The sequence below is a fragment of the Amblyomma mixtum genome, chromosome 7 (assembly GCF_055824585.1).
Source record: "Amblyomma mixtum isolate Tamu chromosome 7, ASM5582458v1, whole genome shotgun sequence".
Taxonomy (NCBI): domain Eukaryota; kingdom Metazoa; phylum Arthropoda; class Arachnida; order Ixodida; family Ixodidae; genus Amblyomma; species Amblyomma mixtum.
In genome coordinates, this window is record NC_143018.1 from 144,807,212 (window position 1) to 144,833,460 (window position 26,249).

The following is a 26,249-nucleotide window of genomic DNA, read 5'->3' on the forward strand; positions in this document are numbered from 1 at the left end:
ACAGCCACCGAGCCAAAAGATGATGATCGCCTGCAGATTGGAATAACTGAGCAGCGCTAGCAGACGAAACGCAAAAGAAGAACATGGACACCTGCGCTGATTCGCTTGTCGTGGCCTTCCGAATAAGCAGAGAACATCCGAAGGCAGACAGAAGATCCTGTGTGAGAATCTGACAAGACAGCCCAGCGCCTGGCTGTAGCCAGAAAGTTGACAAAAATTTCGGGGGTTTCGAAGCAAAAAACAAAATCCCTCATGCAGAAGCAACGAATCCAGGAAGTGGGCTTAGTCGGGTTGCCTGATGCATGCGCATGCAATTCTTTTCCTCCCCGTCTGTCAACCCTGTTCAGTCATCTCCATCAACATGCACCAACAAGCCCGACTGAGCCATCTTTTTTAGCACCTATAGGGCAAGCAAAGCTAGAAGCAAGGGAGTAAGGGCTGAAAATGGTCCTCCAAGCATTTAAATTTTGAGGCTTACCTAATGGCTCTCAGATGAGGTAGGCTTTACAGATTTGGCCCGTAAACTGCTGGCAACAACAGTGCTCTATTGCTTACAAGTTGTGAGATGCAGCGAGCGGCCACTCGCCGAAAATAGCAGGGCTGCAAGAGGAATACGTAGAGCTGCAGGGCTGGAGTAAACAGGACCGCGGTGCGTCGTCCACTTCTGCGGTCGCTGCTCTCTTATTAAGGATCATAAGATGAACGGGGCCGAAAGGAAGTGACTTGAGCATTACCCTCGCGAAGACGACTCCTTGCATGAGCACCTGGAAGCGCTCGCTGAATGCGGAGCATAGATGGTTCATGTAGCACGTCAGCGCCGCCTCCCCGACGCAGGTGGCCACGAAGAGCACCACCATAGACGACAGGAGTCCCGTGCCCTTGATGAGGCTCCTGCGACGAAGCAAGAGCGCTATCAGCGTATTTGCATCACTGCCGCACGACCTTTGTGTACGGTTTATGGTGAACGTGTCCTTGGCTGTGGTATGCATAGCAACGGCACAAGTTTCCCATCTTAGAATGAAACCAGTAACTGACTACGCTTTCACGGGGCTGTGTAAGTCGCGAAACTCGGCGAGAGCAATTGTTGTTAATATTGCCCGTCTAATGCGACAGCAGGTGGGTTCTAGTCTCGCAGAAACCATCCGGCTTCATCCTAACAAAGTTCCCTGATTGATCCAGAGGGTCACGGCTTAGTCGGCGCCGCCAAATTTGAAAATCTCAGGGGAAGAATGCTCGACTACATTCATATAGATTATCATATGGGATTATAATAACTCTACCTACTCTTGAAAGGTAATCCCCGCACTAATCCGCAATCACGCAAAGTATTCCACCCTAATTCATTTTCTGAGTTGGGTGTACTACCGAAATTTGGAGATTCCTTGAAATTTTTGGCAGCGGACAGCATCTAAATGCTGCCGCATTTATTCTGTACCAATGTGCTAACGAAGCGTCTGTTTCTTTGTATCTTTTCCCTTTTCTTATTCCCTTCCTTCAAATTACGAAGCCGGTGTCCACCAATTTTAGGACTGGTGGCGCGCCTTTTCTTTAAATAGTTACAACGCCTGACATGCATTTCAAGATGTCTGGTAGCGTCTTACGACCCGCGTCGAAACGAAGGTTGCGTCTGCATGGCATGGCCATGGATGGATGTATGTTAGGAGCTTCCCCTTTTAAACGGAGTGGTAGCAGGTGCCACTATACTCGGTATTTCTTTTTTTCTTTATTCAGTGTCCTGATTACGGGAACGGGAAAGCGCTGCGCATGGCTGGCGGGAGCCATAGCATGATCCACGGTAGAATGCCTCCCATGGGCAGCTCTCGCTGTCATAAGGCGCACATTGACTTCTGACGCTGCAGTCGACTGATGGATGTAACGCGCTGCCAATAGGAAACTACACAGGACATGATCGAGGGGCTTGTCTTGCGGCCTTCGTTTTTTTTTTTTTTTTTTTGCAGAGTATCTTAGTAGTAGTGCGTCAATTCTGACAGTAGGTGCACTCAACTAGCCCTAATTGCCAGCTTCCGTGCTCTAGACGAGGCATATGGTAACACTTCCGCGCGTACTCATCGCAGCAGGTGCAGGCGTTTTGAGCTCAGATATAGAAAAGCGAAGTGCGACTCTATTCCGCGTTACCAGACTGCATCGATAGGGGCACCAGAATAGATTTTAGAAGGCGAAAAAAAAACTTTTTTTTTTCTGAGCGTAGTTTGTTGGGAAGTTGGGAAGGTATGCGCAGCAGTGCACAAGAAGCTGGAGCCAGCATCTTCCAGAAAGGATTCTCGCCAGTGCACGGTGTCACGCGGTGAAAATTCATGAACTGCAAAAAAGGCGTTGTTTATAGGGTTCCTTTGTCTTGCGGAAAGGTTTATTATCACCTGACGGGAACGTGCATTAACATCAGGCTAAAAGAGCACGAGAATTCGCTCGACATCAAGAAATCCCTTTCATCCAACCTAGTGCCGCGGTTACCTGCCTGGCTTGCGTAATACTGAGATTCAGTACTACAGCAGCAATCAGGTAGGCAGGGAGAACTTTGAAGCTTATTGCATCGCCAAGAACACTGACACGTGTGTTGCGAAACCATCCGTGTCGATGCAGAGAAACGAGATAGCCTTCCTCGATAACTTTCCTGTGTATTTTTCCCCACTTTCTTTTTTTTGTGTGTTCTTTGCCACTGCCCTCCAACCTATATGTACGCCCCCCCCCCCCCCCCTTTATGTAATGCCTTCGGGCCTTTAAGGGACAAATAAATGAAATTAACTCTCGTACATCCGCTGTGTAATCTTCGATGTGATTCTGATTTTTGGTTGTTGTTTTTGTTTCGTACCTTAATATTTCACGTGGTTTCTCAATAAAGTTCAGTTGCTAGACAGCGCCCGTGTCGTCTTCTCTTTCCTTGGTCCATTGTCCGTTTTGCGCTGATCCCCAATATGAGTTACTGTAAGGTGGTTTTATTCGGAAGCCTTCTGTGGAACGTTATTGGTTCCAATTTTGCATGTACTGGCTAGCGAGCAGCTTCCAATCCGTGGTGTCTCTGCACCTTGTGTGTTAATAATCGATGGTGTTAGCCTGGGAATGCGCTTCTGAAGGATTGGAGGGGGAAAGAGAGGGGGGCGGCGAGTTTCCCTTAGAGCGACAGAGATTTCCGTGTCCGCATAGTCCCCAATGCCGCATTGCAGCAATGCGACGTCAAACAAACTGCCCCGTGCTGGCACTTACTGCAGTGGAAAATAGTAGGGACAAAATGAGGTGTCGTTCATTAGTAACGCGGCCTGGCTGTCTGTGTTTATTCTCAAGAATACTGCCCTTCACGGGGTATCTCAAGGCAAGAACACCAGCATGCACTTAAGGTACTGGCCGTCCAACGCTGCTCCTGTCGATGCACTCGATATAAATCCGTTGCAGTCCTACAGTGGAATCGCCGTTGTGATTGTTAAAATTGCGTATCGCTCAGGCGCAATCATGTGCAAGCTCTCAATTCATACAGGAAACTCACGGTGCATAAATGAAACAAAAAAATGGCTGAGGCTTAACTTGGTTAACCCTGGTCAGATGCGAAGCATATTGATGGCTAGGCTTGGTAATACATGGCTTTCCTTGGTTGAACGCCGACTAACCCCGAGACGCGCTTTGGGTGGGCGCCTGGATTGCCACGGAAGCCACGTCCGCCTGCCCGGTGGAGCGAGCGTTTCACCTACAACGAGTGTGAACGCGCGTTCGAAATGCGCGGGAATGCCGCTCGAGGACATTCCGGTGTCTGTCCGATGGCATCATTCTCCCTCTCCCAGCGCGTGACGGCGATCTGTCGTGACGTCATGTGTCACGTGGTATGTCACGTGGTGTGACGTCACTGCACCACGTGGTCTGAACGGCGTGCAACCACAGCGACGGCGCGAGGTGGACCCCCCATCTTCCTCTGTCGTGACGTCATGTGTCACGTGGTATGTCGCGTGGGGTGACGTCACTGTACCACGTGGTGTGCACGGCGTGTAACCACGGCGAAGGACTGTAGTGTACCTCCGTCTTCCTCTGTCGTGACGTCATGTGTCACGTGGTATGTCACGTGGTGTGACGTGTACTGTACCACGTAGTGTGCACGGCGTGTAACCACGGCGAAAGGCTGTAGTGTACCTCCGTCTTCCTCTGTCGTGACGTCATGTGTGACGTGGTATGTCACGTGGTGTGACGTCACTGTACCACGTGGTGTGCACGGCGCGTAACCACAGCGAAGGGCTGTAGTGTACCTCCGTCTTCCTCTGTCGTGACGTCATGTGTCACGTGGCATGTCACGTGGTGTGACGTAACTGTACCACGTGGTGTGCACGGCTCGTAACCACGGCGAAGGGCTGTAGTGTACCTCTAGTAATATGCTTCGCATAAAAATTAACTTTGACACAGACAGTTAAGACTGCTCACGTGCGCACATGCGCAAGCAATACTGTCCCTGGGTGCATTGTTTACACGTAATGCTCGTACATAAATTTAGTGTTCTTGTGAAGGATTTCAGGTGTTTGCGGATTATTTGCGAATAAGACCTCAACAATTCGGACCCTCTCTTTGCACGGCAGATGAGGTTGTGCGGGTCTGCATGTCGTGGACACGAGACAGGCGATTGCGCCCCTATCAACGCGGTGTGTGACACCAACCACACACACACGTGCGCGTATGACACCACCCGGAACGCTGTATACGAGGAAGCATTGCATCACAATTTTTATACGGAAGTCTGAGAAGGCATACAGTTGAAGGTGCATATGTCATTGGTTCAATTCCCTGTCGCAAGGCAGCCCGAAACATTACTGGCACTTGTAAGCTATATACGAACTGGTTTTGAGGAAAGGAAATGACGCAGTAAATGTCTCGCATATCTCGGTGGGCACCCGAACCGCACCGTAAGGGAAGGAATAAAGCAGGGAATGAAAGAAAAATGGAAGAAGGAAGTGCATTACTGAAGTACTCAGGAATAAGTTACAAATCGTATGAGGCCGCCTAGAAAACGTTGTATGACAAACGGGTGCCTCACAATTTTGGTGAAGATGTCAGAAAAACTGGCGTCACATGGATGTCGCCCAGTGACCAGTATATACTATAGACGAACGAAACCTATAGAGTTATTTGAAGTGGCGGTGCTTAGCTTGACGTGTGCGCCATACGGAAACTTGATGACGTCTCCCTATTTATCTCGCTACTCCAGGGATTTTCTGTGTCATCTGCGAATACACAAACACAGATACGCACCGCCGGTTTTTTTTCTTCCTTAATGGGAGTAGTAATGCTTTCGCATGAAAACCCAAGGAGTGCAACATTTGAATGATGTTGCCTTTGCATTTCAACATGCCTTCACGCTTCTCTTGCACCTCCGCCACGGCTCCTCCCGTAACAAGAAACATCCTGGGGAAGCGACGTCCGTCGTCGGCGGGGCGAAAAATACCAACAGAATAATGAAGCTTCCCCTTCGCGCGCCTAGGTGGCTCGTCCTCCCTTTATGCTTTTTCAGCAGCGCCAAGCTAACGCTGTCATTTGCTTCAGCACGCGTTGTCATTTCTTTGATCACCCATTTATCATTCCTGGAGAGCAATGCAAAAGTGATTAACAGCTCCATGATGCAACACCCAACATTGATAACATTATAGTTTGCTAGCGCTTACTTTCTCCTAGGCCGTAATTTTCTATGCTATTTGAAAGCGCTCTTGTAGCGGACACTTTGCGTAAATTCGTTTGTAGCGAATGCTACGCTAGGCTAGTCAGCGGCGCATTTAGGGCGGGTCGTTGCAGGCCAGTACTGCGCATGCGCCGTAACCATGGCAACTGGCTGCCATGGTTTTTAGACGCCGGGCACTTAATGCTTGCCGCCTAACGTGCCTTCTCCTATGTATACCCTGGCTAAGCTGAGCTAAGCCAGAACAAATTTTCTATCAAACCTCTGGACAAAGGAGAGACGCACTGAAATACATTCTGCATTAGAAAATATTGATACATGCCTTCGAAGAGCGACAGTAGTAGTGCATGCACTAGTAGAGGAAGAAGTTGGTTGTCTCTCGCGTGCGCGCTCGAACCACTGAGGATGAGGTGAACAACAACAACCGCCGCAGGTTTTTCGGCTCTGCGCCGTTGTTCCATATTCGCGTTGCACGCTACAGTTTGGTGGAGCAGTGCTGGGTACGCTTCCCGATCTCCACACTCTGTACAGCGTCACTACGGATCTCACACCGGTTCACCAGCGATCCAGCCGCCGTCTCCGCGGAGAGTCGCCTGAATTTGGTCCCCTTCCCGCGCCAACAAGGACGACGCAGCCTCGGCCGCCGAGTCCAACTGACATGGCCACTGACACCAGGCCCCCGCCCTCGATCCAGCCTCTACCGTCGAGTCCAACTGCCATGGCCGCTGACACCAGGCCCCTGGCGCCGATCCTTTGCCACCCACCGCGAACACCGCCATCTTTTCACGGTGACGTGTTCGAAGACGCTGAGGATTGGCTGGAGACGTTCGAGCGGGTAGCACGCTACAACTGTTGGTGCGACGAGAGCAAGCTAAATAACGTCTACTTTGCCCTGGAAGAGTCTGCCAGGACGTGGTTTGAGAACCACGAGGCTACACTTCCCACCTGGGAGTCGATTTGCCGGAGTCTCCTGGCCACGTTCCCCAACGCTGACCGCCGGAAGAAGGCTGAAGCTGCGCTGCACTCCCGAAATCAGCGCACGAACGAAAGTGTGCGCATGTATACCGATGACATGGCCCGTCTTTTCAAGCGCGCCGACCCCAACATGACAGAGGACAAGCAGCTGCGCCATCTCATGCGTGGGGTTAAGCAGGAGCTGTTCGCGCGCCTCGTGCGCAGCCCACCCCGCACGGTGGCGGAATTTCGAACCGAGGCGACCACAATGGAGACGACGCTGCAACAACGGGCCGGACAGTGCAACCTGGACATCAACAGCATGGTGCCCGAAGGCTTTTCGTCGTGTCTCGGCGGCAGTGCAGACACCTTGCGCGAACTAATTCGCTCAGTTGTCCGGGAGTAACTTCAACGGATCCATCTGCCTCAGGTTGCACCTGCGCCGCTGGCAGCGCTGGCCGAAGTCGTCAGGGACGAGGTGCGACAGGTTGCGCAGGCACCTCCTGTCACCGAAGCGCCGCCCCGGTTCGATGAGAGACCCAAGTACGCATCCGTTGTACCTCGCACGACTGGCTACGGTCAGACATGATGTTGGGCTAGTCGGTTCATGATTAGAGCGAAACAAAACTGCGCGAAGACGACGGGACAAAAGAAAGGCACGAATACACACACACAAAGCGCAGCTACGGTCCCATTACCTCGACGCCTGGTGTGAGCAACATCGGCACGTGTCACGCAAACATGCCTGGCTACGGTATGACCCCTAGGACCCCCGTGAGTAACACCGCCGCATATTCCGCAACCGCATCTGCTACAGCTGGGCCACGCCCTCGCATGTCGGATTTGTGGCGTACACCGGACCGCAGGCCTCTTTGCTACCACTGTGGGGAGCCCGGTCACCTCTACCGCGCATGTCCGTACCGCCAAGTGGGCCTTCGCGGTTTCCATCCCGACGCACCTTGCACTGAGAACGGCGAATGACCGCATGAGATTGCACAGCATCTCTGGGCACGCCAGAATCCTGACTACTCTGGAAGGCTCGAGTCCCGTTCGCCTTCGCCACTCCGTTATCGCTCTTCCAGCCCTGGCCGCCAGAGTAGCTCTGGTGGCCGTCGCTCGCCGAGTCCGCGTCGGGAAAACTAACACCAGCGACCTCTGGAGGCAAGGCCGCTGACGTCGGGACGTGTCAAGATCCTCCACCGTGCAACCCTCGAGCCGACGATACCTCGACAGAGAGAGGCAGCGACAGTATCAGATACGCTGCATCCTATTTGCGTGTGACAATTGATGACACTGAGATCACCGCGCTGCTCGATACCGGTGCTGATTATTCTGTTATGAGTCGTGCCTTTGCTGGGGAACTCAAGAAGGTTCTGACACCGTGGACGGGGACCCCCATTCGCACCGCTGGTGGCCACCTAATTTCCCCTGTGGGCAAGTGCACGGCTAGAGTTGGGATTAGTGGTTTTACGTACGTTGGTGAATTTGTCGTACTCCCCGAGTGTTCCAGAGACTTGATTCTGGGGATCGACTTCCTGCAGTCGAACGGCGCTGTGATTGACTTTCAGGAGGCACGTGTCACGTTCTCGACCAAACAGGCAGTGGCGCGCTTTGACTCCCGCGATCCCTGCAGCAACGCTCTGCGCATTGTCGAGAACGACGTTACGGTGCCGCCGTGCTGCAGTGTTCCGGTGCTAGTGCGTAACGACCTCTTTCACGACTACGAGGGTATAGCGGACAGCCATACTCCACTGCTGCTTAAGCGGGGACTTGCCGTTGCAAGAGGTCTCGTCCAACTACGTGACGGCCGTACCCACGTCCTCCTGACTAACTTTGCCAATGAATATCAGCACCTGGCCAAAGGCATGGCTATTGCCTTCCTCCACGACGTTGCTGAGGTTCCCGGTTTGTGCACCGAGGGAGGACCTACTCCAGAGTGTGCTGGCCCACACCACGTTCTTCCGTCAGTCAGAATAAATCCTGCACTGCCGTCGGTTCAGAAGAATCTTCTGTCGAATCTCTTGGCAGAGTTTGCGGAGTATTTCGCTACGTGATCGAAGGTCGGCCGAGCTCCACTCGCCATGCATCGTATCATCACTGATGAGACTACGCGACCGGTCTGCCAGCGCCCATATCGTGTTTCCCCGGTGGAGAGAGAAGCCATTCAGAATCAGGTTGCCGAGATGCTTGCAGACGATGTCATTCAGCCGTCCACCAGTCCATGGGCATCGCCTGTGGTTCTTGTCAAAAAAAAGGACAATACTCTGCGTTTCTGCGTGGACTACAGCAAACTTAACAACGTGACTAAAAAGGACGTTTACCCGCTGCCCAGGATAGACGACGTGCTCGACCGATTGCGGAACGCCCGATACTTCTCGTCATTAGATCTTAAAAGTGGGTACTGGCAAATCGAAGTGGACGAGAGAGACCGGGAGAAGACTGCTTTCGTGACGCCTGACGGCCTCTATGAGTTTAAAGTGCTCCCATTTGGTCTGTGCTCAGCACCGGCCACGTTCCAACGCATGATGGACACTGTTCTCTCCGGCTTAAAGTGGCAGTCCTGCCTGGTGTACCTGGACGCTGTCGTTATATTTTCGACCACCTTTGACCAACATTTGGAGCGGTTGCGCATTGTGCTACAAGAGCTCAAATCCGCGCAACTCACCATCAAAGCAGAGAAAGGCCATTTTGGCTTTGAGGAACTTCGCTTTCTTGGTCACGTTGTTAGCGCACAAGGTGTTCGCCCGGACCCTGACAAGACTGCTGCCGTTTCAGGTTTTCCACGCCCGACTGACAAGAAGGCCGTTCGCCGGTTTTTGGGCCTGTGCTCGTATTATAGGCACTTTATTCAAGATTTCTCGAAAATCGCGGAACCGTTAAACGCACTTACCCGTGACGACATGCCCTTCCTGTGGGGAACCAATGAAGAGGCTGCATTTGTCGAGCTTCAGAGCCGTCTGCAGAGCACTCCGATACTCGGCCATTTCGACGAGCATGCTGTCACAGACATCCACACTGATGCCAGCAATGTTGGCCTTGGTGCAGTACTGATCCAGTGGTAAGACGGTGCAGAACGGGTCATCAGTTATGCTAGTCGAACACTTACGCGCTCCGAGACCAATTATTCTACGACGAAGAAAGAATGTCTTGCAGTGATATGGGCCATCTGCAAGTTCCGACCATACCTCTACGGACGACCCTTCCATGTGGTAAGCGACCACCACTCCTTATGCTGGCTGGCGAGCCTCAAAGACCCCTCGGGACGCTTGGCTAGATGGAGCTTACGCTTGCAAGAATACGACTTAACAGTAGTTTACAAGTCTGGCCGTAAGAATCAGGATGCGGATTGTCTCTCGCGCGCGCCTATCCCAATCAATACCGAAGAGACTACCGATGACTTTCCTTTCCTGGGCGCTGTTAGTACCGCCCAAATGGCGCAGCTTCAGAGGGCGGACTCGGAGTTCGCGCCACTCGATTACCTCGAAGGCACTGAAGCACCCATTCCGCGTGTTTTTCTTCGAGGGCTCCACACATTCACTTTACGATCTGGTGTCCTCTACAAGCGCAACTTTGCCAACAACGAAGAAGCATTCCTACTGGTCGTACCATCACAGCTGCGGCCTGAGATCTTGAGTGCCTGCCATGATGCACCATCCGCCGGCCATCTTGGGGTGACCCGTACACTCGCGCGGATTAGACTAGGTTACTCCCATCGGTGCGGGCCTACGTAAAAACCTGCCGTGAATGCCAACGTCGGAAGACTCCCCCATTGAAAGCAGCCGGATTTCTTCACCCCGTCGATCCACTGAAGACCCCTTTCCACCAAGTGGGCATGGACCTCCTTGGTCCCTTTCCGAAATCTTTGTCTGGAAAGCGTTGGATAACCGTTGCGACCGACTACCTCACACGGTACGCTGATACCACGTATCTTGTCAAAGGCACTGCTGCTGAAGTGGCGCAGTTCTCCGTCCACAACATTGTATTGCGCCATGGAGCACCCGCCGTGGTTGTTACTGACCAGGGAACTGCTTTCACGGCCCACTTAACCCAGTCCGTGATGACTCTGACGCACACGAGCCATCGACGTGCTACAGCGTATCACCCGCAGGCAAACGGGTTTGTAGAGCGACTCAACCGCACACTAGCCGACATGCTATCAATGTACGTTGACGTCGAGCATCGAACTTGGGACGCCATTCTGCCGTACGTAACGTTTGCGTATAACACCGCCCTGCAGGAAACAACGCGACTGACCCCCTTTCAGCTTGTCTTCGGTCGGCAGGTGACCACTCCGTTGGATGCTATGTTGCCCGTCGACCCTTACTGCGACTCAGACGCTGACCTCGACGTACACACCTTCGTTCAGCGTGCTGAGGAAGCGCGGCAACTGGCCCGCCTGCGAATTAACCGTCAACAGGAGACTGACGCCGCCAGGTACAACCTTGGACGCCGTTTCGTCAGTTACGCGCCCGGAGACCTTGTGTGGATTTGGATACCTGTCCGTCGCCGTGGGCTTTCTGAAAAGTTGCTGCGCCGATACTTCGGCCCTTACGAATTAGTGCGCCGCATCAGTGAAGTGATTATGCAGCTGCTCCCGCCCTGACAGCTTGTTCTTCGCGCCTGTCGCACTGCACTGAAGTCGTACACGTTGTTCGCATGAAGCCGTATCACGACCGGCTACCTGACTGAACTGCGGTTCCCTGCAGCTGTGTTCTACCCTTTCGCCGACTTTTCTTTCCTAGCCGCATCGTGTCGATGCTGCAGAAGAGGGGGGCAGTGATACATGTCTTCGAAGAGAGACAGTAGTAGTGCATGCACTAGTAGAGGAAGAAGTTGGTTGTCTCTCGCGTGCGCGCTCGAACCACTGAGGAACCGCCGCAGGTTTTTCGGCTCTGCGCCGGTGTTCCATATTCGCTTTGCACGCTACAATACAAACAAAAAGCCATCGAGAACCTCAATAAAAACTGGATGAGCGGGGCTTTAACTTTGTAGCTTTCAGAAGTGGGCCGAGGGGAATTCGGAAAATGCTGATACGTTAAGCTCATTTATCATCATCATCAACATCATCATCATCATCAGCCTGACTACGCCCATTGGAGGGCCAAGGCCTCTCCCATGTCTCTCTAATTAACCCTGTCCTTCGCCAGTTGCAGCCACCGTATTCCCGCAAACTTCTTAATCTCATCCTCCCACCTGACTTTCTACCGCCCTCTGCTACGCTATGGCTTCTCTTGAAGTCCACTCCGTTACCCTTAAGGACCAGCGGTTATCTTCCCTTCCCATTACATGCCCTGCCCAAGCCCACTTCTTCCTCTTGATTTCAACTAGGATGTCATTAACCCGCGTTTGTTCTCTCGCCCACTCCGCAGCAGTCTGCCGATCCCTTAACGTTACACCTATCATTTTCCTTTCTATGGCTGCTGCGTTGTCCTTAACTTAAGCTGAACCTTCTTTTTTAGAGGACACGTACAAGCGCTAAAAAACACGAACAGAGAAGAGACTTGGACAACACGAGCGCTTTGTTGTCCAAGTCTCTTCGCTGTCCGTGTTTTTTAGCGCTTGTACGTGTCTGCTATGAACCAACTAGCCCAAAGGTATGTGCTCCTGAGCTGCTTTTTTAGCCTCCACGTTTCTGCGCCATAGGTGAGCACGGGTAAGATACAGCTGTTGTATACTTTTCTCTTGAGGGATATTGGTAAACTGCCATTTATGATCTGAGAAAACCTGCCATATGCGCTCCACCCCATTCTTATTTTTCTAGTTATTTCCCTCTCATGATGCGGATCAGCTGTCACTACGTGGCCTAAATAGACATATTCTATTACTACTTCAAGCATGGCGCCAACAATTGCGAACTGCTCTTGTCTTGCTAGACTGTTGAATATTACTTTCGTTTTCTGCATGTTAAGTCTTAGACCCACCGTTCTGCTCTGCCTGTCTAACTCAGGGATCATGCTTAGCAGTTCATGTCCTGAGTGACTTAGGAAGGCAATGTCATCAGCGAGTCGCTGATTACTTAGGTATTCTCCACTAACTCTTATCCGCAATTGTTCCCAAAAGATAGGATGGCTTCGATGGAGTTAAGCGGTAGTCATGCAAATCCCGTTTCACCGTTTATTTGAAGTAAATTTTGTGTAGTGCTGTAACACGTTTTAGTTTTCAACAAAAATCAATTTGTAATATTTCTTGGGGTCTAAGAATCGCAGGAACAGTGAATATCAGATATTATCTATATCAGAACGTTGTTTTCTGCGTGCTCCAGTGGTAAATAATTCATATGTAATTAGTGAAAAAAAAAATCTCTACCAAAGTGCTGCAAGGAATACAAGAGCTTTGAGCTCAGTATGGAATGGCTCACAAACGGGGGACTGAAACAAACTCTCATGCATATCTGCCAGCAGTCGGACAATGGCCAACGACACATTTCTAGAACTACTTGCCCTACATATAAATACCAGCGCAAACCAGCAAGACACGACGAAGAACGAGGACACACAAGCGCTGACTTCCAACTGATATTTAATGGGTGAAAATTGTGCTGAAATACTGATTTCTGAACAACAAAAAGAAAATATCTTTCCTTGTCATTTCTTCAAGAATAGCAACTCCGCATCTGACAAAGTGATTGAAGGCGCGCTAACACAACTATCTTGCAGCCCGGGTATCTCAGCAGCCTCCTTGATCTCCCGCACTATCTAATCCGAGTGCCTGCTGATTACCGAACAGCTGGCTAAGTCCGGAGTGCGCTGCTCTTCTTTCCCTACAGTTCGGTCTATGACGATGCATTTTTGCCGGTGAATTTTTCAAGATGCAGTATTTCAGCACAATTTTCACCCATTAAAGGTCAGTTGGAAGTAAGCGCTTTTGTGCGCTCATTCTTCGTCGTGTGTCTTGCTGGTTTGCGATGGTATTGATATGTAAATGAATCACCAACTAGCCCGCACTCTTACCCTACTATTGCCCTACATCGCACACAAAACAACTTCCTCCATGTTTTGCCTGCATAAAAACCGACAAAGGAGATCTTCTGGCTATGCTGACGTCTGCTCGGAATGGAAAGACGCACTTACAGTTCGCAATACGAACTAAAACTGGGTTACTTTTCTTCTCGCCACTCAGTTCAAACTCGTGAAATCAAAAATTCAGGGGGGTGCACTTTGTTGACCTAAGGTGCGGTGAGGCGAAAGCCTTAAGCGCAGTGTTGCTGCTTGTGTCACTGATGTGTGGTTAAGATGTTAAGCTTCGCCTCTAAGAGCGGAACGCGACAGCGTCTTGCAACGCTGCCAGAGAGTCCATAGAACGCCATCGCCCGTTCGGTTCTACGCCTTGCTCGTCGGTAAATTGGTTTTTGAGGAAAGGAAATGTATATGTCTCTCATATCTCGGTGGACACCTAAACCTCGCCGTAACGGGAAGGGAGGAAGATAGGAGTGAACGAAGACACCATATTCACTAGACGCGCCTTTGTTCATTCCAAACCATCGAGCTGGCATGGCGTCCCAGTGTGTAACTTGAAGAAAAACGTCTTCACACCCGGTTAAAACATGGATGGAGGAGAAGGGATTGTTTCTACCATGGGGTGCTGACTGCTTGTTGTGTCATAAACCAGAGTCAATAGAACACGTCTTTATTGATTGCTGGGATGCGCTGCTCATTTGGGGCGTGCTCCAGCGTACAATAAAGAAAGATTTACCCTTGACGCCGTAAGGGATACGATTCCTGGACGTTAAGCCGGATCAATATAAATATGATGTAATTTTCCTGCTTGGCCTGCACAGTATTTGGCGAAGCAGGATGGCTGTACGACACTGTGATGAAGATGCGCGTTCTGTCCGCGATTACTTCAAAGAAAACATATTTAAGCTACGTGAAGTGTACAAGGAGCTATGTTTTGGAGATGAAGTTATCGAGTTGATGGGAGAGTTATGTTCCCTGAAACAGTTTTGATTTTTTCACGCGAGTGAAACACATGTCCGCTCTTGATGTTTGAGAGTGCAGCGCAGAACATCTGTTTATGATCTGTTGTAATCTGTCAAAACAGGCAATAAAGACAAAAAAAAAGCTGGCATGGCGGAGCGGTAGCGTGCTCGTCTCGCACTCCGGAGACCGGAGTTCGATTCCCAAGCTCGGCCAATTTCCTACTCGGTTTTATTTAATTATCTGGTCTGACTAGAAAGGTTAATTAGGCTAATTGGTTAAATAAGCAATTAACTAAACTCTGTCCCACTTACTTGGAGCATCACTATATGATCCCTTTAATTGGTTTCATGGTTAGTAGCCAAAGTACAAATGGCCCCGTTTGAAATTCGCGCACTGTGACGTTTCGACCAGTTGAAAAGCGTGACATTTCTGTAGACAATTGCTGCTTACAATGATGAGGCATTAAATGCTTCCGCCTTAATACAGAAAAGGGCTCCGTGATCACCGCCTGTAGCTTAGCCAGCGTGATACGGAGTCAAAAAATTGCCCTGACATCACCAGTTTCCTTGAGGAAATGCCCTTTGGTGGCAATAAATTTCTTGGCCACCTCTCTGTTACAAATGATTTCTTTTCTACAGCACGTAACACCGTTGTCATAAGAAGGAGGTTAATACGCGAATAGAAACCAAGACTAATTTGTCCTCGTGTCCTTTCAACGGCATCAGACACAAGACCAAAGCTATCTCCACTGTGGAACACGTGCTTTACCCGGAACAATATCAGCTGCGCTAAAAGCTAGGAATGTTCCACGGCTTCACTTCTGTTGCGTTCAATACCCGCCCCCGTTTTGTGATCGAGCTGAGCCGCAGCGACAGAGATGCCGGCAAGAAATGCATCGCCTGCAGCTAAAAAGGAAAACACCACGACAGGCGCCCTTTCATTTCGAAAGGTAAGCATTCAACAAGCACACCGTTTGTCACCCTTACTCCAATACCAGCGTCCTGGCCGTCAAGCAGGCGTAGTAGCCCAGGTGGGTCATCATCACCCAGAAGGCGTCCACCCACACCAGCCGGAGCACCGAGCGAGCGAAGTGGCTCTCTTTTTCGGCACGTCTCCTGCACGCAGAACAGAGGGACAATCTTGATGTCAAATTCTTCTTCTGTACAAAAAGCAGATTCAATTCAATTCAACTCAAAACTAAATTTCCAACGACTCGTTGGGGGTCATGAGGCAAAACAGATGCCAGTGCCAGCTTGAGGGTGCCTGATGCCCGTACAAGGCAGCAGCATATAGCCAGCAGAAAGTTCTGCACACATGTGCAGTTACACTTTCACACAAATTGACTGATCGAAACACATTCGAAGCACATCAAAACGCAGCAAGAAAGCATACAGTACGAAAAACTGAAAGGCGATGAAAACACAGTGAATATCATTAGCTGCACAAAAACTTGGATGAGAGAAAATTTTCACGCGTTTGTTTTGTATTTTTCTATTACACGCGCATAAGTTAAACTTTTAAGAAGGAATTTATTAAGTAAGCACGGCAAGTTGTGCGTGAGCGACTCTAGCATATAATTTGTACGTCTGCTTGGTATCAGCCACGTCTCAGATCCACGGGTGCGACAATCACTTTTCTGTTTCTGCAACTGTGACTGTGACGGCGACTGTAGCTTCTTCTGCCTACGTCCATGTTTGTCCGGCAGCAGAAGATTGATTTATTGATAAAAAATTTTAATTACAAAATCTTACCGTAATTTTATTCAAACAGACGGCGCCTACGCCAGGAAAGGGTCCTTGGTAATCATTCTCAAGTGGTCGGTGGTGAAGTTCTGCTTCAGATCCGCGGCAAAAATATTCTCTCAATGTACCGCAGCTTAACCGCGAAATCCTTCAAAATACCAGCACCGCAACAGAGATTTGAGCCCACCTTCAAACATCATAAGCTAATGGCCTTGACCACTGAGACACCGAAGCGGATTTTATAACCAACAGAAAATTACGTAAGGTAAAATCATGCGCCAAGAAGCTATTTCGCGGAGACTATTCAAGGTTGTGTACACTGCAGCGTTTGTAGAAGCCGCGTAGCAGCTCTGGCATCGTCAGGAAGGTAAGAATAAGAGAGCACTGCACACTCGCTGTTTGCATTCTACCACTAATGGTTTGGTTTGGTTTATGGGGTTTAACGTCCCAAAGCGACTAAGGCTATGAGAGACGCCGTAGTGAAGGGCTCCGGAATTTTCGACCACCTGGGGTTCTTTAACGTGCACTGACATCGCACAGTACACGGGCCTCTAGAATTTCTCCTCCAAAGAAATTCTAGCCGCCGCGGCCGGGATCGAACCCGCGTCTTTTGGGGCAGCAGCCGAGCACCATAGCCGCTGAGCCACCGCGGCGGCTCTACCACTAATGGATCAGTTAAAGAGCAAAGAAAGTGAAACGCGACTGCGTTTTTATATTGCCACCACTCGAGTGAAGCGACGTTCAAAAAGTAGACACACTGTTACAAGTGCACAAGTTGTGCACCATATTTATCGTTAGCAGGCTGGCTACGTCCACTGTAGGAGCAAGGCCTCTCCCGTGTCTCTCCAATTAACCCTGTCCTTTGCCGCATGCGGCCACTCTATCCCCACAAGCTTCTTAATCTGATCCGCCAGCCTCTCTGCCGCTCCCTGCTATGCTTGCCCCCTCATAGAATTCAGCCCGTTACCATTAACGGTCATAGATTACGTTGCCTTCGCTGGATAACCGCAAATATTGTTTAATTTCTCTGCATGAGTCATCGCCTTGTTGGTGGATTTATGGGCCGCCTAAATAGGCTAAAGAGTGAGATGCCAACTTCGGCAGTGCACAACTGCAATGCACCTTCTTTACGGACACATGGAGTTAGGGGGTGTTAACTTTCTTCGCTTGTGCAAAGCAGCGGAGCTGTATAGTCAACTGTGACCCACATCTCACGCAGATTAGGCGCGCCGCTGATTCCACTGAACTTAAATAAAGAGGGCTCATTTTGAGCGGCAGGAAAAAAAATTGTATTCATGAGAAAAGGCTCTGAGTCATTATTATTTAGCGAAGGTATGCACTTCCCTTCATGTTTATCAGAAGAGGCTGTCTTGTAATTTTCCGATTTTCTCCGAAAGAATTACAGACGTATTGCACAGCTAAAATAGTTTATGCCCGGTGAAGGTGAATTGAAAACTGAACATTGTTTTCTGAGGAAAGAAGATGACGCAGTAATTGTCTAATATATCTCGGCGGTCTGGAGTGCCCGGGTTCGTACCCGACCGCGGCAGCCGCGCTTCAATGGAGGCGAAACCCCAAAATGCGCCCGTGTGCTGTGCGATGTCAGTGCACGTTAAAAGTCCCCAGGTGGTCGACATTATTCCTGAGACCTCCACTACAGCAGCGCTTTCTTGCTTTCTTCTTTCATTCTTCCTTTACTCCTTCCCATGCGGCGCGGTTCGAGTGTGCCATTCACATTTTCCAACATCATGTTTCAAAACTACGACTATCCGAGGAAAAACGATTGGCAGAAACAATCACCGCTCCTCTAAATTCCTGTAAACCTTCGCGATCGGTCTCGAAACATCAGTCTAAGCACTTAATATTTTAGTGGTATATAGTACGATGTGAATTCTCGATGTGAATATCAGTGCCGGTGCCTCTTTGCTATCACCAGCTCATGTGCAACGTGCTGCACTGCCTCCCCTCTTCTTTACCCTGCCTTCTATCCCCACGGCCCTATATATGCACGGACCGTAATAAACGTTGTCAGTTGTTGTTCCCTGACTGTGCCGTTCGTCACTCCGGTCAACTTCACGATACATGGTGTCAGAAGTGGGGTAGCCACCTTCGTCTGAGAGCAGCGGTGGCGGTTGCCGGCTACAAGCAGCAAGAATGGATTGCATCAGACCACCAGAACAACTGCGCATCACCGGAGACGGTGGTAAGAACTGGACCCTCTTCAAGCAGAAGTTTGAAATATTTTGGCAAGCAACGTCGTGCAGTGAAAAGCTAAGATCCAGCGCCGTGAAAACTGCACAGCTTCTAAGCTTGGCGGGTGAAGACGCGTTAGAGGTCTTCAATAACTTTACTTTTGCCACAGGGGAAAGCAAAGAGAACTATGATACAGTGGTCGCAAAGTTCTAGTCGTACTGCGTCGAGCAGCAAAACGACGTTCAAGAACGATACATATTTTGCACTCGCATCCAAGATAAAGGGGAGCCCTTCGAGCAGTTTCTTCGGGATCTCAAGAAACAAGCCAGACACTGCAACTTTGGCACAATGGTCGGCGACATGGTGCGTGATCAAATCGTTTTTGGCACGAACTCTCCCCAGCTTCGGGAGAAGATGCTAAGGGACAAAAAGTTGACGCTTGAAAAAGTTGTTGCTTTATGCAAGACTGCAGGGACTGCAGCCCATCAAAACGAAGTGTGGAACACAAGAAATGAAGAGAATGACGTGGATGCAGTTAGCTCGAGCATGCATACGTCGAAAGCACCGAGACGTCCTCAACGAGACGGCCGCTGTACTCGCTGTGGCCGAGTACACGGCCCTAGCCGTTGCGCAGCATATGGAAAGACATGCTACTCGTGCCATGGGCTGAACCACTTCGCGTCTTGCTGCAGAACTGGGGGTGTAAATGAGATTCAGCAAGAAGACAGCTTCGAAGTGCTAACCGTCGCTGTTGGAACCGTCGACAGCAACCGCGACTGGCGCATCAAGGCGAAGATGGGCAGCCGAGAAGTGGTGTTTAAAGTTGACACTGGCTCACAAGCTAACATCATACCCTTGTCGGTGTACCGCAAGTTGCGTATGGCTGCATTGGAACCCAGTAATACCACGCTCCGTTCTTACAACGGTGGGCTCATCAAGCATTGCGGCGTGGTTGCAACAAGCGTACTAGTTGCAGACAGAGAGGTGGCCGCTGACTTTTTTTGTGGTAAGAAAGGACCACCACGCCATTTTGGGTCTCGAAACGAGCGATCGATTGGGCCTGATCCAACGAGCGATAGGAGCGGTCTCGACCACAGTACAAGGCGTACTCCAACAGTTTCCTGGGCTGTTCAAAGGTTATGGATGCATTCAGCGAAAACACACAATAACGCTCCGCGAAGACTCTGACCCCGTCGTCCAGCCGGCGCGAAGGGTGCCGCTGTCTCTTCAGCAGCCGCTGCGTGACGAATTAGACCGGATGGAACAAGAAGGCATCGTACGGAAAATGAGCAGCCCGACAGACTGGGTAAGCCCTTTGGTCATTGTGCGCAAAAAAGACGGCAAGTTAAGAGTATGTCTTAACCCCAGGAAGATTAACGAGAGTCTAAAACGGGAGCACTATCAGATGCCTCGTCGAGAGGACATTGAGGCGGAGCTGGCAGGCGCAAAATTTTGCTCGCGTTTGGATGCGAATGCGGGGTTTCATCAAATTCCGCTGGATGAGAACTCGGCAAGAATATGCACGTTCGCGACGCTCTTTGGTCGTTATTGTTTTCTACGCCTTCCGTTCGGCATAGCCTCAGCCAGCGAAGTGTTCCAGAAAGCCCTGAATGCGATATTTGATGGCCTCCCCGGTGTGCGAATGTATGTCGACGATGTTCTAATCTGGGGTACAACTAGGGCAGAGCATGACGAACGGCTGCATGCCGTCCTAAGCGCGGCTGAAAAAGCAGGACTGACCTTCAACGAGGCAAAATGTCAGTTTAGCGTTGAAGAAACTGCATTCTTGGGCGACATTATTAGCAGCAAAGGCATGAGACCAAATCACACTCTCGTGAAGAGCCTTCTTGAAATGCCAAAACCGAAAGATAAACAAGCTGTGCAGAGAATGCTTGGCGCTGTGAACTACTTTAGCAAATACCTACCAGCACTAGCTTAGCAGACGACAGCGTTGCGGTCCCATATCAAACAGAATGCGCTGTTTGAGTGGACACAAAATCATGAGAAGGACTGGCAGGACATTTGCAAAGCATTGACCCAAGCACCTCTTCTGGCAATATTCGACCCAACAAAGGAAACGAAAGTGACGTCAGATGCATCACAAGCTGGCATGGGCTCAGCCCTGTTGCAGCGTCATGGTGCTACCTTCAGACCGGCAGCATATGCCTCTCGAGTCCTGACAGAAGCCGAGCAACGATATTCGCAAATCGAGGAAGAAGCACTTGCCCTTGTCTTTGGTTGTGAAAAATTCCATCATTTTGTGTATGGCCATCCGATATCTTTAGAAAGTGACCACCGGCCGCTGATGGATATCGCTAAGAAAGCGATTGGGGACATGCCGCCTAGAGTGCAGCGCTTCTTTTTGCGGCTTTTGAAATACAACTACGTGTTATCGTATGTTCCTGGCAAACAGATGGAGCTCGCCGATATGCTGTCAAGGTCGCCACTCCCTGCTGATGTCGTCGCTGTGGATACGTCATCAATGTACGTCATCAATGTACTATCGTGAACCGTGAGTAAAAGAACAATGACGCGCCTTGTGCGCGAGACATCGGCGGATCCCTATCTGCAGGCTGTGATACAGAGCATTTCGACAGGCGGGCCTATAGAAGGGTGTTTTAAGCCTATCGCGCCGGAGCTATCAGTTGTGAACGGCGTACTCATGAAGGGCACCAGGGTCATAATTCCTACAAGCATGCGTGCCGAGATATTGCAGCGCATTCATGCAGGGCACCTCGGTATAGCCAAGAGCAAAGCAAGAGCTAGGCAACTGGTTTACTGGCCTGGGATGAACTCTGACATAGAATCATTGAACCAAAAATTCGGAATCTGCAGGAAGTACGCTTCGTCAGCCAGCAGCAGTACGTCCTCGTCAGCCAGCAGAACCACTAATGCTTCGTTCAACGCCGAATCAAGCTTGGCAGCGTGTTGGTGCTGATATATTTCAGTACGGAGGAAAGTACTATTTGTGCGCTTATGACGCAATGTCATATTTCCCGGATGTAGAGAAGCTCTCTGATCTGAGTGCGAGCACAGTCATTGAAAAGCTCAGTGCAATGTTTTCAAGATATGGCATCCCAGCTGAACTTTGCACCGATAATGACCTCAATTTTCTAGCCGCGAGTTTGCAAGTTTTTCGAAACTGTATGACTTTCATCCCACTACATCCAGCCCACAGTTTCCGCGCTCAAATGGTCTTGCTGAAAAGGGCGTAAAGGTGATCAAAAGGATTCTTAAGAAGACAAGCGAAAGAAATGAAGATTTTTGGCTTGGTGTGTTAAATAACAGGACGAGTCCATTGGAAGACGGCCGGTCGCCAGCAGAGCTGCTTCAAGGAAGGAGTGTTCGCACCCCATTGCCCGACTTCCGCCCGCAGCCCATCATCCAGGTCAGCAAGCACAAGCAGTCAGCCTGAACAGCCGAAACCTGCCATCCCTTGCAGAAGGTGACGTCGTACGGATAAAAGGGTCCTCATGGGAAAGAAAAGCCAAAGTTATATCACCTGCCGGTCCGCGATCCTATCGCGTTCAAACCGGCGAAAGCATCTTGAGGCGCAACCGGCAGCATTTGCTCGCAACAAGGGAGCGATTCGCTTCATGCTCATCGGACGGCAGTGACTCTGTTGACGACCTACCGACCGGAGCCCAGCATCAGCATGTCACCTCATCGCCTCAGGATCCTACAGCCACTTCTCCGACGGCACAACCTCCCCTGCCAAGGCGGTCCACGCGACCTACAAGGCAACCCATGCGTTTAGGCTATGACACGAACATTCAACAGATCACTAACGGCTGATTCCTATTGTTAAAGGGAGGGGGATGTATCATATCAGTGCCGGTGCCTGTTTGCTATCACCAGCTCATGTGCAACGTGCTGCACTGCCTCCTCTCTTCTTTACCCTGCCTTCTCTCCCCACAGCCCTATATATGCACGGACCGTAATAAACCTTCTGAGTTATTGTTCCCTGGCTGTGCCGTTCGTCACTCCGGTCAACTTCACGATACAGAGTGCAAGTGAAGCTTACATTTTGAAACTATTTTTAATGCGAAGAATTATACAACAGCACATATAAGGTATCTTGTTCACTACGGGCGAGGCTTCAACATACCGCGCGCCATGAAACTGCTTCCGAGCGAAGCTTTTCCGCGCTATGCAGCTGTTGCCTGGACTATTGTATCGTTTAGTAAGCTCTGCCAACGGTAACACGGGAACGACCTGTGGAGTTGAACAATAGCAGCTCGCAAAAGGGACGCAGGCAGCAGCAGCGAGCCTCAATACAACGCAAATGTACGCATGTGTTGAAAATCTACGACGTTCGATTTGGCGGTATACAAGTGGAAGCACATCCGACTCGGGCGCTCCGAACGGGGCGCTCTGTCCCGTTCTCTTGTCTTGTGTGTGTGTGTGTGTGGTGTTTGGCGCCTTTGCTTTTACAATCGCAAAGAAAAGTTGAGAGGTCCAATTCGCGCGCGCGGCTCCAGTTTTCTAATCCGCTAGCATTATTAGCCGCGGTGAGCGATTTCAGAGATGCTGTGTTTGTCCTTCTGCGTCACACGAGCAGAAAAAAAAATTACAGAAAAAAATGTTTCAGGAGTCGTATTCGAACCGAGGAATTTCCGGTGGAAAGTGAGTAGGAAACCTGATAGCTAGGACGAGTGCTTTTTATCTTCACTGCGTAAAAGGAGACCCACTCTGACAGGCTTCACGCCCGATATAACCAGGACGTATACGGCAATCCCTCATTAACAGTCGCACCAGCATCTTGCCCTCACTTTTCCCGCGCATCAGAATTCCTGGAAGCATGCACATCCATCAAGGGCAACAGCTTGGGCATGTTGGTTATTCATTTGTGATGGAACAGGAGTTGTACGGCACCGCCTGTTCTGTCTCGTCGTTCTGCTCTGTTACATCTCAAATCACATGCATCACGTAAAGGCAGGAGGCCGATTCTGCGCAGCATACACCCCCCGCACCTTGGCGGCAGGACGCCCTGGCTATCTGGATGGCACATTTGAAGCGAACGAGTAAAAGTGCGCACAGAGAACGGAACGAAAAACACATATAAGCGCACACAAGGCGCAGACTTTCAACTGATTTTATTTATGAAAACAGGTTGCTTACAAGGCCTATGAACACAACAAGAAATACACTAGAACCGAAGAGCTCACCGTAATGTCAACAGCACTACAAAGGGCACAGATGTACCAGAAGCGGTGTGAAACCCGAACATGCCCTGCTAAAAATTCGGTTTCTTATCTCGGTAGCGATATCGAGGGCGAGACAACGCATAACGCATCTTTAGCAGACGATTGCGTTGTTTATAGGGAAGTTTGCAACGAAGATGACATGGACATTGACAGCAGCTAATTGGAGCAAAATATGGAAAATGGAGCTTAACACTAACAAATGCAAGTTAATGCGTGTATCACATCGTGGTACTCATCCCCCAAAGTACCACCTGGATAACAGTGAGCTGGAAGCCATGTCATCGTATCGGTGCTTTGGTGTCCTCGTAACCCGAGCTTTGTCGTGGCAACCGAACATTGGTTCAATACTTTGCAAGGCTAACCGCATGCTTGGGTATCTACATCGAAATTTCATTAAAATGCTCATTTGTAAGACACTCGTACGATCCAAGCTAGAATACGACGCTTAGATATGGGACCCTAAACAAACTTACTTCAGTCGCCTGAACTTGTCCACAACAATGCAGCTCGTTTCATTCTACCATCGAGCATCAAGCTTAATAAACATGAAGAACAGTGTTTCAATACTCTGTTTGTCTCTGCATAGAAATTTCTTTCGTTGATGCCTGTTTAACAAATTATACCATTGTTCAACTTCAAGAAACCAGACGACCTTCGTATCACTCATCACGACTTGGCCGCAGAAGAAAGGTTGGATACATTGTTGTAGTACATACACATTTTTTTACTCATCTTTACCACTACAAGCGGCGACTGGAACCACCTCCCGGCTGATATCGCATGCGTCAAAGATTAGGCCCTTTTCAGAACAGCTTTATCCTCTTTTATGTTTGCTGATGACGTGGCTTATGTGTTACAAATACTTTTTGTTTATATTGCTGAAATGAAGTCCTAACGTTTTGGCCTTGTTTATAATTCTACTATGTCATAAAAATTATATGCTTAAGTAGTGGGTTGCTATTTTTTCCTTTTTTTCATGGCTGTGTCAACTTATGTTTATGTACTTCTGAAAGAACCAATTCAAACAGCCCATTTGTTGTCTGCATTTTCTTAATTCTTAGGTGTTTGTTGCTAATATTATGTCGTGCTTTTGAATGGACTTTATTGCTGACTGCAATGTTGTTGCAGTTTTAGCTATTAATACTGGCTTTCCTAAAGTCACTGTAAACAACTTGTTACTCTTCCACCAAGGTGCCTCACAATTTTTCACTGCTGTAGCAGATGTCGCGGCGTATTCGTTTCTTTTGCGTGTAATACAATTTAACCCCATCCCCCTCTGCGACGCTTCAACGATTGACGGTACCGTAAATAAATAAATAAGATACACGTGGCGACATGGTTTTCCGTTAATGAACCTCTGTGCTCACGACTAACCAGGGCACTCTGATATTCTCTGCGCTAAACTCCTTTAACTTCGCTTTAATATATTTTATATAACCAAGATACGATCCCGGAGCAATTCGTTAAGAGTGCGCTTAAATTCACGAAGGCATTCTTGACCCTACACATCTTCCGCCCTCCCGAAAGCCCCTCCCCCTCCCCCCCCCCCCCCCCCCCCCCCCCGCTCTCCATGTGACTCGTGTTAACCAGGAGGATCAAGGCTATGTCGGAATATACAACACGTGCGATACGGCTCAAGATCGAAGCGAAGGGGAATGTCGCCTCCCTTGGGATTTGCAAAGAGGCGTGCTTGATCCTGCACCTCCTTCCCGGCCCGCAAAGCCCCCAGTGAATCGTACTTCACCAGGAAAGGAAAGCCCATGGGGGAATGCGCGACTCGTGCGAAACTGGTTCAGAAGCGAAGCGAAGGGGGATCTCGCCTCGCTTTGCATTCTCATAGGCTTGCTTGACCCTTCACCTGATACGCCTCCCCGAAGGCCCCCGTATGAATCTTGCTTAGCCGGGAGAATAAAGGCGATGGGGTAATGCACGACACGTGCGAAACCGTTTCAAAAGCGAAGCGGATGGAAATCTCGCTTCGCTAGCACAGAAAAAGCGGTCGTCGGGGACGCCAGTTAAAGATTTGGCCGGCTATATCTTTCCTGAATGGCTTTAAGGTGACTCTGGTTTTTTGTTATGTTTGTTCTTAGTATTCGTGTTCACCTCCTGCTAATTCTTTGTTCCGGCGCTTGTTCTTTCGATAAGAATTGGTTCGTTGCGGATGATACGTTAAAATTTTATCGTAGAGCCTGCTTTTGCTCTGATGTTTTTCACTGCTATCGCCGCGTTGCTTTTAATCATGTTCATTTTGAAGCTTTCGTGGTTTTCACGTTACTGGGTCCAGCCTATTTTGTAGCGCTGCTCTACATATTGGCGGGCTCGTGATGATGGTGTTTCAGGGCCATTCTGAGGTGCTTAGCTCTCGCCATCTTTACCTCTTTTCGTTCCGTCTCTTGTTCATGCTTTGTTCCTCTTGGCGCATAGGCCACCTCGGGTGTGTGAATGCCGCTCTTTGACCTAATAAATGTTGTGGTAATCTAAACTCCTCTCGATTATCTCCTGTTATGTTTAGACTTGTTGTGTCGCCCTTCCTTATTTCGCCATGCTTGAGTTACTAGCATAAACCATGTTC

At 49.7% G+C, this 26,249-nt stretch overlaps 1 protein-coding gene across 1 annotated transcript in view; it reads right to left on the reverse strand.

Annotated features, from left to right (window-relative positions):
* The window catches only part of LOC149337773 (multidrug resistance-associated protein 1-like), a 266,100-nt gene that overhangs the window by 150,290 nt on the left and 89,561 nt on the right, over positions 1-26,249 (reverse strand). Inside the window, exons 7-8 of the mRNA XM_089553512.1 lie at positions 15,522-15,650; positions 735-891 (exon numbers count right to left, since the gene is read on the reverse strand). Coding sequence (XP_089409638.1) covers positions 735-891; positions 15,522-15,650 — 286 coding nt within the window. The remainder of the gene's footprint in view (positions 1-734; positions 892-15,521; positions 15,651-26,249) is intronic.